This window comes from Balearica regulorum, chromosome 13, assembly GCF_011004875.1.
Source record: "Balearica regulorum gibbericeps isolate bBalReg1 chromosome 13, bBalReg1.pri, whole genome shotgun sequence".
Classification (NCBI taxonomy): Eukaryota; Metazoa; Chordata; class Aves; order Gruiformes; family Gruidae; genus Balearica; species Balearica regulorum.
The window spans coordinates 18,285,188-18,300,000 of record NC_046196.1 but is presented as its reverse complement, the minus strand read 5'-3'; the positions used below and the strand labels follow the sequence as shown (position 1 = coordinate 18,300,000).

Below are 14,813 nucleotides of genomic sequence, written 5' to 3'. Positions count from 1 at the left end.
CCCGCCCCGCTCCGCTCCACCCGCGCTTTCCCTCCACGGCTGATCCCGGAGCTGTTCTCCGCACCTCCTGCTCGCCCTTACTTACTTTTAACAAATCACTACAAGCCCGTGGAGCAATCAATAGCTCTGAACGATCGCGTTTGACCTGCTTAAGGAGAGGAAAGAGCAATAACGCCAGCGCCGGCCCCTTCTCTTTTTTTATTTTCGCACGGTCCGGGCGCCGCGTCCCGCCGCGGTGCCGGCTGGGGCACACGGGGCCGCGGAGAGGAGCCCCGAGACCCGCTCCGGCCGATCCCGCTCCCGCACCCCCCGAAAGCTCCGGGTGCGCGGCCGCGCAGCGCTGCGGCGGGGCCCCGGTGGCCCTCTCCCGGCGGGCCTGCACTCCCCCGGGGCGGGGGGTCCCACCGCCTGCAAACGGAACGGGGGCTGCACCGGGCTCCCACTCTGCCTCCCTAAATCCACCCCCCCCGGTCTGTACCCCTTCTCCGGGCTTGTACCGGCACCCTAGGGGGGAAGCTGACCTCTGCCGCCCGGGAGGGGCGGGAGCGGGGGCGCACGCAGTGCCACGCCACGCAGTCCCGGGCCCCCCCATTCCCCATTCCCCATTCCCCATTCCCCATGCCTTGCCCGCCCCGCCGAGCTCCCGCCGTCCGCGGCCCCTTCGGTTCTGTCCCCCGGCGCGCTGCCGCCCGCCCCCCCGGGCCATCCCTCACCCACCACATCATCCATTTCCAGCCGCACCTCCGCCACACTGGGCCCTATTCACGGCTCCGGTTTCAGGGCTGCACCGGGACGGCAGCAGCGCCGGTGCCGGGCGGGCAGAAACCCACCCACCGCTGGGGCGGCCGTCGGGGTCCCCCCCCTGCCCCGCCGACCTGGTGTCCCCTCCCCGGTGAAAGGCAGCCGCGCTTTCTGCCTGTTTGCAGCCCGGGGCAGAGGCACACACGCCTCTGGCACACTCAGCTTAGCCCGGGCTGCGCTGAGAGGTGTTCCCTGTTCTCTTGGGGAGAGCACTTCCTTTTCTTTTATTTTTTTCCCCACGTTCGAATAAATGTTTAAAGATTGTCTAGAAAGATAACAACTTAGAAAAATGCCGCAAGACGAGGTGTTCCCAGTTTATGTTGCACGCCGGCTGCCTGTCTTGCCTTCCCGTGCCTGCCCACCGCCTCCTCACCCGCACACACCGGCAGCTCCAGCCGCCTCGCATCCCCCCGGTGCTTCGTGCTCTCCCGACGGTAACACCTCCTCCCGGCACGGCACAGCGGAGCCGCCGGTCTCCGCACCGCCCCACCTCCGGTTTTGGGCACGGGATTACACCTTACACCTTCTCCTCCTCCTCCTAACCGAGGAATTACCCTCGGTGACTCGCCCCGTGCCCCGGTGCCGGTGCTGGCCAGCTGGAGGCGAGAACCGCCATTGGAAATCAATGCACGTCACCGTCCCGGTAATGATGGCAGAGCTGTAAAAACCGGCCATGGACAAAACAGCGGATAAACCGGGCCAAAGGCGGCCGATACAGGGAGCTCTAGCCATACTCGTCTCCTAAATCACCTCCCCTTCCCCGCTCACTTCCAAGATACACCGTGGAGCCTTCCCCGGGGCCGGGCGGGGGTGACGCGGGGCGCAGGCAGGGCCCAGGCCCCCGTGCGCCGGGGAGTTTGTAAAAGCGTATTATTTCCTTCGCCAAGTGCTAACACCATCTGGTTATCTGCGAAACGGAGCACGCTGGGTTTCTGTTACCCGCCCTGAAGTATTTTTTGCAGCTCAGCTCCGTCGTGGCCCAAAGCCAAGGGGAGCCGAGGGCGAAGCGGCACTGCCCCGGTGGGGCGGTGGTACCCCCCCCCCCCCCCCGGCCCGGGCACACCGGCCCGGGCACCGTCAGGGCTCCCCTCAAACCCGCTCCTTGCAGTTTTATCCAGCGTTATTGCAGATCCAGCCTCTTCCACCAAACAACAGATGCAGCCTCTAATGCAAATATTGCCATTTCCCTGCTGAATTAGCCTTGTCACTTAGCCCAGAAGCTGGCAGCGTTAAGCCAGCTTGCATTTTAATTTGGCCCTGAAGTTACTTATTTCATTATTGATCAAACATAATGCTGAATCAATGTTCATCTTGTTACCTGGGCCATTTCCATGTAATACAGTGATAGCACTGCCTGGAGTTACTCATTCCCATCCCAAAGTGACTTTACCATAAAATCAATGCTTGTTTGTTACTGATATAAGGCAGCATCCGTGGGATGAAGAGCAAATAAAGCAGTTACGCCATCGCGATCTAAAAGTTCGGGCGGAATAGGTACGTGCATAAAGACTGGAATAGGTACGTGCATAAAGACTTCGACATTTAAATGTATTTTATCGGCATCAAAATCATCCTACCCAGGCCGATGGGACAGAAAATCTCAGGCTGCAAGATGACGGGCTTCGATACTGTAGGTGTTGCCATTTGTAAACGCTACCCGGGACCTAATGGGGGAATCGTTTCTAAACCAGAGTATCGTTACACAGCAGATGTGGGCTGTAAGCTCTTCCGGGCAGGGACTGTTTGGGAAAAATAGTAATTAATACAACAGTAATTAATGATTGTGTCACAAGATTAGACTCTGCGCAGTGTTATCTTCAGTGCAGCTGCTGCTCCTTTTCTTTTCTTGCGTTTTCCCCTCCAGCTAATAAACCCAGTTACAAATTAGGCGAAGCTGTCCGCAGCCCCGGCTCTCCCGTGCGGCGGCCGCGGAGCGCTGAAACGTCTCACCCGGGGAATGCCCCGCTGCGCTTCCACGCAGACACTGAAAGCGCCCAGAGCCGCCGTTTGAGCTGCGTTTCCCTCGCACGGCGCGCCGGCACCTCCGGGTCCCGGGCCCGTCCCCCACACCCCCCAGATGCACCGTGCCCATCCCGGGGGGGGCTGGCGACGAGGGGAGAGGGACGGGGGTACCCGGCCGGGGGAGCCGGAGAGGCACCGTCCCGTCGGGACCGTCCCACCGCAGCGGCCCCGGGGGCGGGTCAGTGCCCGGGGCGGCGTGAGTCCCCCGCGGCGTGGGGACGCGGCTCCCCGCTGCACCGTGCCGGAGGCTCCACCGAGGGCGTACCAGGGAACGGAGCCGCAGGAGGGGAATAATCTGGGTTTAAAGTCGCTGGTAAAGCTCGAGAAACCCGGGACATCCCCGTCTCCGACTTACAAAGGCTGCAGCCCTCCCGCCGGAGCCGCTGCCGGAGCCGCGCACATCCCCGCGGCCGCGGAGGAAGGCGGGGGCTCGGCGGGAGCGGCTCCCGCCCGGCCGATAAGCGCCGGGGGACTGCGAGCGAGGAAAGATGTGACGGAAAATGGCGAGGGGAAGTTTCCCACAGTTGCGTGCACTTTCTGCTCACTTCTCGGCTCCCGAGGAGCGCCGGGAACGTCCCCCGCCGGAGGTCGGAGGCAGAGAGCCGCTCTGACACCAGCGAGACACAAAAGCCGCTCGTTCCGATGGACGATGGAAAGTCTAACCGGGTGCATAAAATATATTGGCATAAAATTAGTGAATTGCACTAACAGATTATAAATCACCTAAACGGTCAAACCACAGATATGAATCACAAATTCCTATAAAGATTAATGTTTCCTAAGATTCACAGCAATTATGCGTTTTTTGGACAAAAGCCTTCTCCCAACCTCTCATTCCTGAGCGCTGTTGTTTCTTTTCTGAAGTCTTTCCAGGTTTCTGTGGGGTTTCTAATGAACGATTTACCAAAGGAAAGGTTTTATTAACACCTCTGAAAACTATAAAGTTTAAAGGGAGGGAGAAAGGGAGCGGATAGGAAGTTAGGTAACACAGTATACTGACCTATTGGCAACGGTCCGAACGCAAATCAGCAGAGCACCACAATGGTGGGGAAAAAAAAAAAAAAAAAAACCTCAGAGAAATGAAAGGGAAAAAAAAATAACACCAAGAGGCCAGCTTTGCCCGAGCGGGGATGAGGCTGCTGTTCAGAGCTGCCCCCGGAGCCTCCAGCATCTGCCGGTGGCCCCTTACCTTTGCTTACCCCCTTGTGGTACGCAGTGCAGTCTGGTCTGCTTAAAAGCAGCAGCAGCAGGAGGAGAACACGATTGTGAGCAGAAAGGGGACATCATTTCTCGAGGAAATAGGCTGGCTGGAGGTGTACGGGACTTCAGGTCTCTCAGGCACTATTTTTCCCTTCTCGCCTCTGTGCAGGACTGGAGATAATAGTTGGGGCCGCAGGTAACGGAGTCAGTTCTTATTCAATTTCCCTAAATGGCCTGGAGAGCACTTAAAAGCCCGGAGAGCTTCTGGCCAGCATTTTCTTATTAACTAATTTCACTTCGATTCGTTAAAGTGTATGCTTTATAACCTTCAAATGAACCTCTCCCCCTCCCTCCTAAAACAAAGCCATTACCTTTTAATGAGAGAGTAAAGGTTTTTTAAAATGTTGCTCCCTCCTTTCCTAACGTTACAGGACACATGTCACGCAAGCAGCCCCGGAGCACCCACTGCTGCCCACCCCCCAGCACCCAGGGAGGCTGGGCCGAGGCTCAGCGGTCCCAGCGCCCGGGAAGAGGCGGCGGAGCCAAGGGGAGCCGTGGACAGAGGGCGCTAGAAAATGGGATTGGGGAGATTTGCTTTATTTCGCTTTGGGAAAATCTCTGCAATAATGGGTTTTAAATGGATACATATATTTACCATTTCAAACGGGTTCTGCTGTTTCCTGGTAACGCTCACCACAAATGGTAATAATAAAAGATGAAGTATTTTTTCTCACCTTAGGTCATTAGATTTACAGACAAGGTACTAAATCATTTTAGCTCCCCAAACCTTGAAGCAAAGGCGCTCACGCACTCCCGTCCCCTTCTCTTCTCCTCCCCCTTCTGAAGAAACCTGCAACAGGAACGGAGACAAAACAGTCGCCGAGGCTCGAGGAATGTCTCCCTTTCATAGTTTACTGATAAAAACAATAATAATAAAAAAGTTGCCGTCGACTGCAGAGCGCGGATTGTCTGCGGCCTCGTCCGAAAGCCCTAACATGAAGGGTCATTAATTGTGTTTTCTTTCCAAATCATACGTCACTGCAATTAACAGATTCTGATCAAGAGACTCCTTTCAGATTGATTCCATATGTGATAAGGAATGTGCAGCTTGTTATCTATCTGTCGCCTTGGAATTATGGAAAAGCTTCAAACGTGTAATTTGAAGAGTCTTTTACCCAGCGCTTTGATCTTTCCCTCTATTTTTTTTAACTCTTTTTTAACTGCGGTCCTTCTCCTAATCCCGCTTGTTTGTTTATCCCCCTTCCCCCGGTGGCTGCGCCCCGTCCCCGCGTGTGCGGCGGCACGCCGCAGCTCCCGGCCCGGCCCGGCCCCCGGGCACCCCACGGCCCGGCAGAGGCCTGCCTGAGCCCGCAGCCCCCCCTGCGGCACAGAGACACCCCCGGGCCGGGGCCACCTCCCGGGCCGTGTGTCCCGGTCCCCTCCGTCTCCCGTGACCCGGCAGAGAGGGGCGCGGCGGGGGGCGGGCGATGGGAACCGGTGCTGGGGTCCCGGGGTCCCGGGGGCGGGCGCGATGCTGCCCACGGACAGTGCCCGGCCCGGCACCTCCTCCCGGCGGGGCCGGTCCCGCAGTCCCGGAGCCGGCTGCGGAACCCGGGGAAGCCCAGCTGGAGCCGGAGGGAGGTTTGGGTTTAGCTCGGCGACCGTGTGAGCCAGCCGGGAGAGGAGGGAGGCGAGGCCGGGGGGAGGGCGGGCGGGCGGGCTGGCGGGGGGGGGGTGTGTGTGTTTGGGGTAATAAATCAGGAGCCGCTCTCCCAGCTTTGACAGGTCCCGGCCAGAAGACACGTGTCTGTCCGGCCGAGCAGCGCTCCGCCGCCGCGGCTTCCCCCGGGGGCGGCGGCCCTCGGGCCCCGCGCGGCTCCCCCCGGCCGCCCCGGAGGACGAGCCGGCCCCAGCCTTCCCTTCGCCATCTCCCTTCGGCTCCAGCCAGGCAAAGCGGCTCCCGCTCGGCTTCGCTCTCCCCCCGCCGCTGCTTTGCTCCCTTCCCCGCTCCGCTCCCGCCGCCGCCCCCCGCTCGCCCTGCCCGGCTCCGCTCCTCGCCTCGCACCCTGCGGCTTCCCAGCCCCGCGCTCGTCCCTTCTCCGCAGCGACCCCCCCCGCACCCCGCTGCCCGAGGCGTGCGGCGCTCCTCGCCGTGGGCATCGCTCCCACACCCCCGCCCTGCCCCCGGGAAGATGTCTCCTCTCGCCTCCTCTCCCCCCCCAGTTTGCTGTCTGTCTTCTCCGCTGCTTTTCCTCCCCCTCAGCCGAGAACTGCACCCCTGCAGATTTCTCCTCCCGTCCATTTGGTCCGGCTACGTTTCCTCTCCGTTCCTTTCCCATTAATAAACCATCCTTCACCCTCACCCGGATCCATTCGCACCCATAAATTTCTCACCTCCCGTGTCTCCCTCCCAGCTGCCCACCGCCACGGCCCCGCGGCAGCCCCCCCACGGCCCCGGGGAACCCCCCCAGGGCCCCGGGGAACCCCCCGCTCCCGCATCGCCCCGGCTGCTCCCAGCCCAGCCCCGCTCGCCACTGCCGGTGGCTCCGGCGGGGGACGAACTCGTATCCATCGTGCTGTTGGTTAAACATCACCAAATAATCCTGCCAGCTTCGACAGTCCCGCAGCCACAGAAAGACGGGTCCGGTGATGTGGGACACGCGTGTGCCCCCGTGCCCACCCGTGCGGGGCACAGCCCGGCTGTACCACCAGCGTGGCGAGCACGACCGCATCAAACGGCGACCGATTTGTCCGGTTTTCCAAATTCCTCCCTTTTCTCTCCGAGGCAGATATTTTTAAAAGTCGTGGTCTGCATTCGAAGTCTCCCTCGACCCCCTGGACATCGCATCGCCCCAGCCGAGCGCTTCCTATAGAAAAGTTTAAAGCAAACGAGGGCGTGGGGTTCGCTGCCTGTTTTCCTTTTGAATTAAAAAGAAATAAACTTATAACTGAATTTAATATTGTTATCTCCATTGCATTATACTATCAAAAGCTATTACAGGAGCAACGTCGAATAGAAGAAAACAAATTCCTCCAACCCAGAGTTGGTTTTGCACTAGATTAGCAGATAGGAAATGCTATAAAGATGAACTTAATACGATTAGAGATGTTTCCTACAGATTTTCATATATTGATTCAGGGAATTTTAATTCTGGAGCTTGCTTTGCTATAATCCGCATTTATTACAAGCTGATACAGTTTTATTATAGCAAGCTATCAAGGTCGATTCCTTTAACTGCATAATCTGACATGAATTTCATTTTTAAAGAAATGTAGTTATAAAAATCCATACTGTGGGCACAGTGGTTATATTGTACCTAAATCATATTTTAAAGGCAATAAATCCAGAGAGTATTTAGGAAGAGAGAGGAATATGGTTAAAGGGCTCTCCTCCAATCTCAACTCCTCAAAAGACTCTACAAACTTTAAAAAAAAAAAAAACCCACAAAAAAACAACAAACCAAACAAAAAACCACCGAGTATTTAAAAAAAAAGCAGATAACGATGGCAAGTTGAGGTCCCTTCTCCCCTGCCCGCACTCAGGGCCGCCCGGGCTGGAGGAAGTTTCCCCCTTTCCCTCCTCCCGGCAGGAGCGGAGCAGGGCGCGCTGGCGCTCGCCAAAGACGCGCCGAGATTGAACTGTGTTTTAACTACTCTGAAAAGGCTAAATTGCAACTCACACGCTGAGTTTCGGAGAAGGGGGGGGGGACGGGACGGGACGGACGACACACACAAAAAAAGCAAGCTGTAATTTAAAATGTGTTGATCATTAAAAAAAAAAAATCTTATTCGGTAATTAAAACGTATCTTGACTCCTTCCCAATAGCTCCTTACGAGCCCGTGCCACTGCTCCCTTTGCAAATGTTGCACGTACCAGGTACTTCCTTCTAAGCCTTGTAGTGATTCAGAACAGAGGGAATAAGCAAAATGATCATAAATTTCCTAATTAGAGATTTCGCACCAAGACAAAAAGGTGTTAATGAGTTTAATTCCAGTGCCTGTCATTGTCCCTTTTTTCACACCACTTATTTACTAATGGCCCAGAGGGCTGCTCCCGTCTTTCCTTTGTTAAGATTTTAATTTGCCTTCTTTTCTGCCTTTGATGTAAAATTGTGACCTACAACTCTTTGAAGTCCCTTATTAGGAGGAAAATTAACTTAGCTTTTCCACTGTATCTGCCCACTGTTAGCCCAGACAAAATGTAGAGAAGTCCTTAAAGATTCAGTACATTAGGATATTTTTCAAGGTAGCTCTGCACAACGCAAATTTAATAAAATAAACTAAACCTAATAGCCTTTAAAATCTATATTAGGAGATGTAACCCTCGCCAGGGCCGGAGAGGGGGAAGGGAAGGACGGAATATCTTAATAAAGAAAACAAAATGAACCCGGGCAAGGAAAGGCTGTAAATTTGAAAACCTGAAAAGGGGGGCTAGGGGAGGGGGGGCCTTTATTTTTAAATGTCACAACTTTTTCCTGTCCCTCTCGTGTGCCGCTCACAGCTGACACCCCGGCTTCCTATGCTCCGGGGGAGGGGGGGGGGGCTATGAAAGAAATTATATCTAAATCTATCTCTATATAATTAGAATACCATGAGGCAGGGTTAAACCTTTGTAAAACACACAACTGATTGGCGATCGCTAAAACGAGATTTGAAAGCAACTCAAATAAAAGATCGCGACGTCAGTAAACAGATTTAGAAAAAAAAAAAAAAGAAGAAGAGAAAAAAAAAAAAGGCAGCTAGTGACAAACCCGGCGAGAGCGAGCTCTGGGCATGAGAGAGAGAGGGAGGCAGAGGGAGAGAGAGAGACTTAAAAGAAATAGGAGGGGCTTGTGAGAGACTAGAAATGTCAATCAGAGCCCAGAGTCCCAATAATCTCAGGCAATCTGTTAGGACCTGACCTGGGTCCACTCAGATCAATAGGAAAAGTGAGAGAAGAAAGAAGCGATCGGATCGTTTACCGCGGCGGCCGAGGACAGGAGGGAGCCCGCGGCCTCCGCGCACCCCCGGCTCCCCCCCCCCCCCGCCCCCCATGTCCGCCGGAGTTTGCGGGAGGCGCTGAAAGTGCGGGCGGCCGGCGAGGGCGAGCGACCCGGCTCCCTCCTCCGCTCCCGGCCCTGCTACTTTCTCCCCTTTCTCTCCCTTCTTCCTCTCTTCTCCCCCCCTCCTCCTCCTCCTCCCCCCCCTCCCCTGCCCCCGCTCCCCCACCATGTCTTTCCCCCAGCTGGGCTATCAGTACATCAGGCCGATTTACCCGGCGGAGCGCCCGGGGACCGGCGGCTCCCGCGGCGGCGCCGAGCTGGCCCCGTCCGGGACCCTCTCCAACGTGCTCTCCTCCATGTACGGCGCGCCCTACGCCGCCGCCGCCGCCGCCCAGGGCTACGGAGCCTTCCTGCCCTACGCCGCCGAGCTGCCCATCTTCCCCCAGCTGGTAAGAGGCCCCCCCCGGGGCTCGCCGCTCGCTCCCCGGGACGATCGGGATGGGGCCGGCCCGGGCGCGGTTCGCGCTGGGGATCGGCCCGGGGGACCGCCGGGGAAGACGCCGGGAGGGCTCTCGGGGGAGACGGGGCGTTATCGCTGTCCTGCCCCGGGAGAGCCGCCGGAGAGGGGCAGGGCTGGAGCGGCGACCCCGCGGCTTTCCCCCCCCCCCCACACACCCCCCCCCGCCCCCTCCGCCCGCAGGGTTTGACGGCTGCGGGGACCGGCCCCGCCGCGCACACGCACCTGGGCAGCCGGTCCTCCCTCCCGGGCACCCCGCCGGCACCGGCCGCCCGCCTGGGCCGGGGCGCAGCCGGCGGGGCCCGAGCTGCCGGGGCCGGAGCGGCCGGGGCCGGGGAGCGCGGCGACGCGGGGAGGCAGCTCGGCCCGGCCGCCGCGCTGGTGCCGAGCGGGGTCCGCTCCCGGTAACGGCGGCGGGACGGAGGGGCCCCGGGCCGGGCCCGGCGCGCCGTCTCAAGCCGGGCCGCCCCTTCCCTCTCGCTGCAGGGCGCCCAGTACGAGCTGAAGGAGAGCCCGGGGGTGCAGCACGCCGCCTTCCCCCACCACCACCCCGCCTTCTACCCCTACGGGCAGTACCAGTTCGGGGACCCGTCGCGGCCCAAGAACGCCACCCGGGAGAGCACCAGCACCCTCAAGGCCTGGCTCAACGAGCACCGGAAAAACCCCTACCCCACCAAGGGCGAGAAGATCATGCTGGCCATCATCACCAAAATGACCCTCACCCAGGTCTCCACCTGGTTCGCCAACGCGCGGCGGCGGCTCAAAAAGGAGAATAAAATGACCTGGGCCCCCCGCAGCAGGACGGACGAGGAGGGCAACTCCTACGGGAGCGACCACGAGGGGGAAGAGGACAAGAGGGAGGACGAGGAGGAGATCGACCTGGAGAACATCGACACCGAGAACATCGAGAGCAACAAGGATGAGCTGGAGGACGAGCTGCAGGACGCCGACCTCCTGCACTCCGACTCCAAGACGGACTCGGAGGGCTCCGAGGGCTTCGAGGACCTGCCCGGCTCCGAGGAGCGCTACCTCAAGGCCGCCGAGGGGGACCCGCACCACCTCCGCCACCACCACCACCTCCACCATCACCACCACCACCACCACCACCACCACAAGTGCGAGCTCCCCGCCGCCGCCGTCCCCGCCGGCCTGGAGCCCCTCAAGCCGCCCCTCCAGCCGCCGCCGCACCACCTCTCGCCCCCCTCCTCCGCCTCCTCCTCCGCCGCCTCCTCCCCGACGGACGGCGCTTTGGCCGGCACTCTGCCGAAGCCCAAGATCTGGTCGCTGGCCGAGACAGCCACCAGCCCGGACAACCCCCGCAAGTCTCCCGGCGGCGGCTCCCCGCCGGCGGCCGCCCCCCAGCCGCTGCCGCTGCCCCCCCCGCCGCCCCCGCCGCCCCACAGACTCGTCTCCTCCTGCCCCCTGGGCAAGTTCCCCAACTGGACCAACCGCGCCTTCCCGGCCCACCACCACCACCACCACCCGCCCCCGCACCCGCTGGCCTTACTGAACACTCCCCACCTGCTGGGGCTGGGGGCTGCCCCCGCCGCCCCCCCCCCGCCGCCGCCGCCGCCGCCTTTCCGCGGCCCGCGGACCAGGCGCAGAGCGCGGAGCCCGCCGGAGCAGGTGACCGCTGAGGGACGCGGCGGGGCCGGGCCGGGCCGGCAGGCACCGCGGGGGGGAGGGGGGGGCTCGGCGGGGCTGCGCGGGAGGCCCCGCGGGACCTTGTGCGAGGGGCCGAGGCGGGGGGCGCCGGCCCCGCGGTTTTCTCACGGTGCCCTCGGCGCGGCGCAGCCGTCGGGGCGCAGGTGGCGGCGGGCGGGCGGCCGCGGGGCCCCCGGGGGCGGCGGCGGTGGCGGCAGGGGGGGGCCCCTCCTCGCCAGGTTGGTCTAAAACCCCGAGAATTACCTTCCTCCGACGGAGATAATTTTTGTTGCTGTTGTTGTTGCTGCTCAAATCGTCTTTGTGAGAAGGACCCGGCCGTAAGGCTTGCTCCGGGGTTGGTTTATTTTCCTTTTGACGGTCAGTCCTGCAGCAAAGCAGTCGTTCTGTCGTATTTGCAGCTTGCTAAGAGAGATCTTAAGTCCAGAGGCTTAATTCAGGGATGTTGGGGGTGGTGGGGTGGGGAATAAAACGGGGGCTATAAAGGAACGCTTTTTTTTTTTCTTTTTTCTTTTTTTTTTCTCTTTTTAGATCGATCTAGTGCCTTGGAAGTAGAGAAAAAGTTAATAAAGACAGCTTTCCAGCCAGTGCAGAGGCGGTAAGAGATTGCTTCCTCCGTCTCCTAAGGATATATAGAGGGAGTTGTAAATGGTTAGCTTATTTTCTCCGCTTCTTTAGTTCCCTTTCCAGGGCGGTTTCTTGTTCTTCCACTGCGTGCGTGGTGGGTTATTCTGATTTTTGTTTTGTTTTGTTTTGTTCCGTTGCTGTTCTCTCTTGCGGCCTTGGCGAGCGGTTCCCGGGGGCAGGCCGAGCGGCGCTCGGTGGCGGCGGGGCCGGGCGGTTGCTGTGCTCGGGGCCGGGGCGGCTCTGGCCGGGCAGGGCGGGAGCCTTTCCCCCCGCACCGCCGGCACGCCGAGAGCAACCCGCCGGCGTCGCCCAGCCGGAGGGAGAAATACAGCGGCAGTGGCAAAATAATACATAAAAATAAAATAAAATTAAAAAAAAAAAACCAAAACCACCAGCCCCAACGACCCAGCTAGTATGAAAACTGAAGAGGCTGAGCCTCGCTGTCCTGAGTTTGGCGTAGCAGTCACTGAAATAAATTACTCTTTTTGATTGATTGAAACCACGGGGATCGGGCCCGTGGTATTTTCGTAGCTAAATAAATTTGCTATAAGTCGCTCTGAAAACTTTTTATATTTAGAGATCTATTAAAAAAAATTAACAACAACAACAACAAAACTAGTGCTACCTATAGTTAAAAATATTGTGCCAGCCCAATCTGACTAGAGATCCTATTAAATATTTTTTTCTGTGTCATTTTTTTCCAGGCCCCAGAACCAACTTGATGCCGCTATGGTTCTATCGGCGTTGTCATCATCATAGTTAATTTTTTATTGTTGTTGTAATGATTGTAAAAAGAAATCTCTGTATAGTTACAACTTGTAAGCATGTCCATATATTAAAACTAAAAAGGGAAAAAAAAAAAAAAGACAAAACCAACCTGCTTCTGTACTATCATCTGGATTAGCTGAGTTTGTGAGGTTTTTTGGAAGTCCAGTGAGAATTAGGTGTTTCGATTTTTTTTTGTTGTTTGTTTTTGTACATACAGTAAAAATGTACATATGTGTGAACCAAATTGTACAAGAAAGTATATATTTTTGGCTAATAAATAAACTGTTGCCACTTTGACTACACTCTCTTCTCCCACCTCTGGAGTTATTTTTCTCCCCCCCCCCCGGTCCCAGCTTCCCGCCCCCCCCTCCCGCCGCCGGTTACTGTTTTTCCGCGGCAGCCGAGGCCGCGCTGGGGCCGCGGCGGGAGCGGCGCATCCTCGGCCGGAGCGCGGGGCGGCGGCGGGCCGGCGGGGCCGGGGCCGCCCGGAGGCGGAGCGGGTCTGTGCCGAGGCCGGGCGCCGCCGGGCAGCAGCGGCCGTGGCGGGCGGGTGGCGGGGCCGTGCCGGGCGCGCGGCCCTTCCTGCGGCGGCGGCGGCGGCGGCGGCGGGGCCGAACGCTGGAGCCGCAGCGCCCCCTGCAGGCGCCGCCGCCCCGTCCCGGTGCCCGGCGGTCGGTGGCGGCCGGGGCCGCGGTGTGCGAGCCCGTGTGCGGGTCCGGGGCCAGCGCCCTGCCCCGGGGAAGCGGGGGACTGCGCCGGGGGTGGGTGGGTGGGGGAGCCCGGGAGCAGCCGGCAGCGGCCCGGCGGTGATCCGTGGCCCCCCGAGGACCTTATTACCGGGTGCCGGCTATTGATCGCCCGGGCCCCGCGGAGCGCGGGAGGGGTTACTTGGAAGGAAACTTCGGGGATCGCCAGTGCCGCTGCGGGGCGGGAACGGAGCCGCGTTATTCCCCTCCCGCATCCCAGGGGTCAGGGGTTTTTTTTTTGGGGGGGGGGTCCCCCGGACCCGCTGTGCCGCTGAGCGGGGCGCCGGCCAGGGGCTGGCCGAGACCGCGGGGCTGCGCGGAGCGGGCGGCGGGGCCGGGGATGGCCCGTGTGTCCCGTGTCCCCCCCCCCCCCCCCCCCCGCCAGCTCCCGACCGAAACGGCGGCACCGAGAAGCGAGGCGCGGCGGGGCAGAGCGGCGGGGAGCTCCGCTCCGCTCCGGCCAGGCTGCCCGTCCCGCCGCCCCCCGGTCCCGGGAGCCGCAGCTGCCCCCGCCGCGCCTGAAACCGAGCAGCGGCCTCCAGAACTTGTAGCTTCATTTCCTCGGCAAAGTGCTGAAAATTGGCCCGATCCGGGCGAGGTCCGGCCGCCCCGAGCGGCGGCGGCAGCAGCTGAAAGCCGTCCCGCGGTGGCTGCTGTTGGGGCCGGGGGCTGCTGCCCCCGCCCTTCCCCGCCGGCCCTCGGCAGCCGGTGCCCGCGGCCGGCCCCGCTCATCCCCGCGGCTGGAGGGGGCAGCTTGGGCAGGCAGCGCTCGCAGGCCGGCTCCCTCCTGCTTTTGTTCCCGGGCTCTTCCTTAGTATCTCTCCTGGGGGGGATGTGTGGGGTGGGGGGGGTGTGTGTGTGCCCCCCCCCCCCCCTTACAGTTCTGGAAATGGCATAATTACGGAGGGGGTGATTAAATAGCTGGTGCTTTTCTCGTTTTGGTGACAGACCCTACAGAGGGGGAGGGTGCTTGGAGCTAGGAAGTAAGAGTTAAAATGAAGTTAAAGTACAAACAGAAGCACATAGCTGACATGCTTCAAGTTTAGACAGTACAAGATATGCAAATGTGCAGGGCTGTGCGGTATTGACATTTTGAGGTCATAGTGATAGGAATGTATTATTTATAGGATTGGGTTGCACTAGGCCGATAAACTACATTTTAAATCCTAGGCGTTTGTAAGTGATAAGATTTGTGTATATGTTTACACTATATATGTGTGTGTGTATGCACACATTTTATATACCTGTTTTAATATTTCCCCCCCCACGTCCCCTTCCTTTCCCCGTACGTCCTCTCTGGCCACAGCTCGCCCTGGAAACAGCATTTGCCTCCTCGCAGCCCTCACAGCTCTGTCCTTCCGCCAGGAACCGTTCCCCCTCTTTTGCTCCAACAGGCTCCTGAAACGAGGGGAAACTCTGTGGGTGGGTGGTTAGAAAACGGATTGTTTCTCATGTAAATTTTACCCAGTCTCTCTGCACTTTGTATCC

At 59.3% G+C, this 14,813-nt stretch overlaps 1 protein-coding gene and 1 long non-coding RNA gene across 3 annotated transcripts in view; one reads left to right on the top strand and one right to left on the bottom strand.

Moving 5' to 3' along the window:
* LOC142603702 (uncharacterized) overlaps nt 1-12,187 on the bottom strand; it is a 127,997-nt gene extending 115,810 nt beyond the window's left edge. Inside the window, exons 1-2 of one of the 2 annotated variants that reach the window (XR_012837590.1) lie at nt 11,431-12,187; nt 86-148 (exon numbers count right to left, since the gene is read on the bottom strand). This is a non-coding gene — a long non-coding RNA (uncharacterized LOC142603702). The remainder of the gene's footprint in view (nt 1-85; nt 149-11,430) is intronic. The other variant, XR_012837591.1, reaches the window with a different exon arrangement.
* On the top strand, nt 8,776-12,881 carry IRX3 (iroquois homeobox 3). The gene is given in 5 exon segments (XM_075765651.1): nt 8,776-9,454; nt 10,009-11,082; nt 11,085-11,148; nt 11,716-11,782; nt 12,516-12,881. Coding segments are annotated over 5 exon segments (1,482 nt in total). The 5' UTR covers nt 8,776-9,232; the 3' UTR covers nt 12,571-12,881.
* The last annotated feature ends 1,932 nt before the right edge of the window (nt 12,882-14,813 follow it).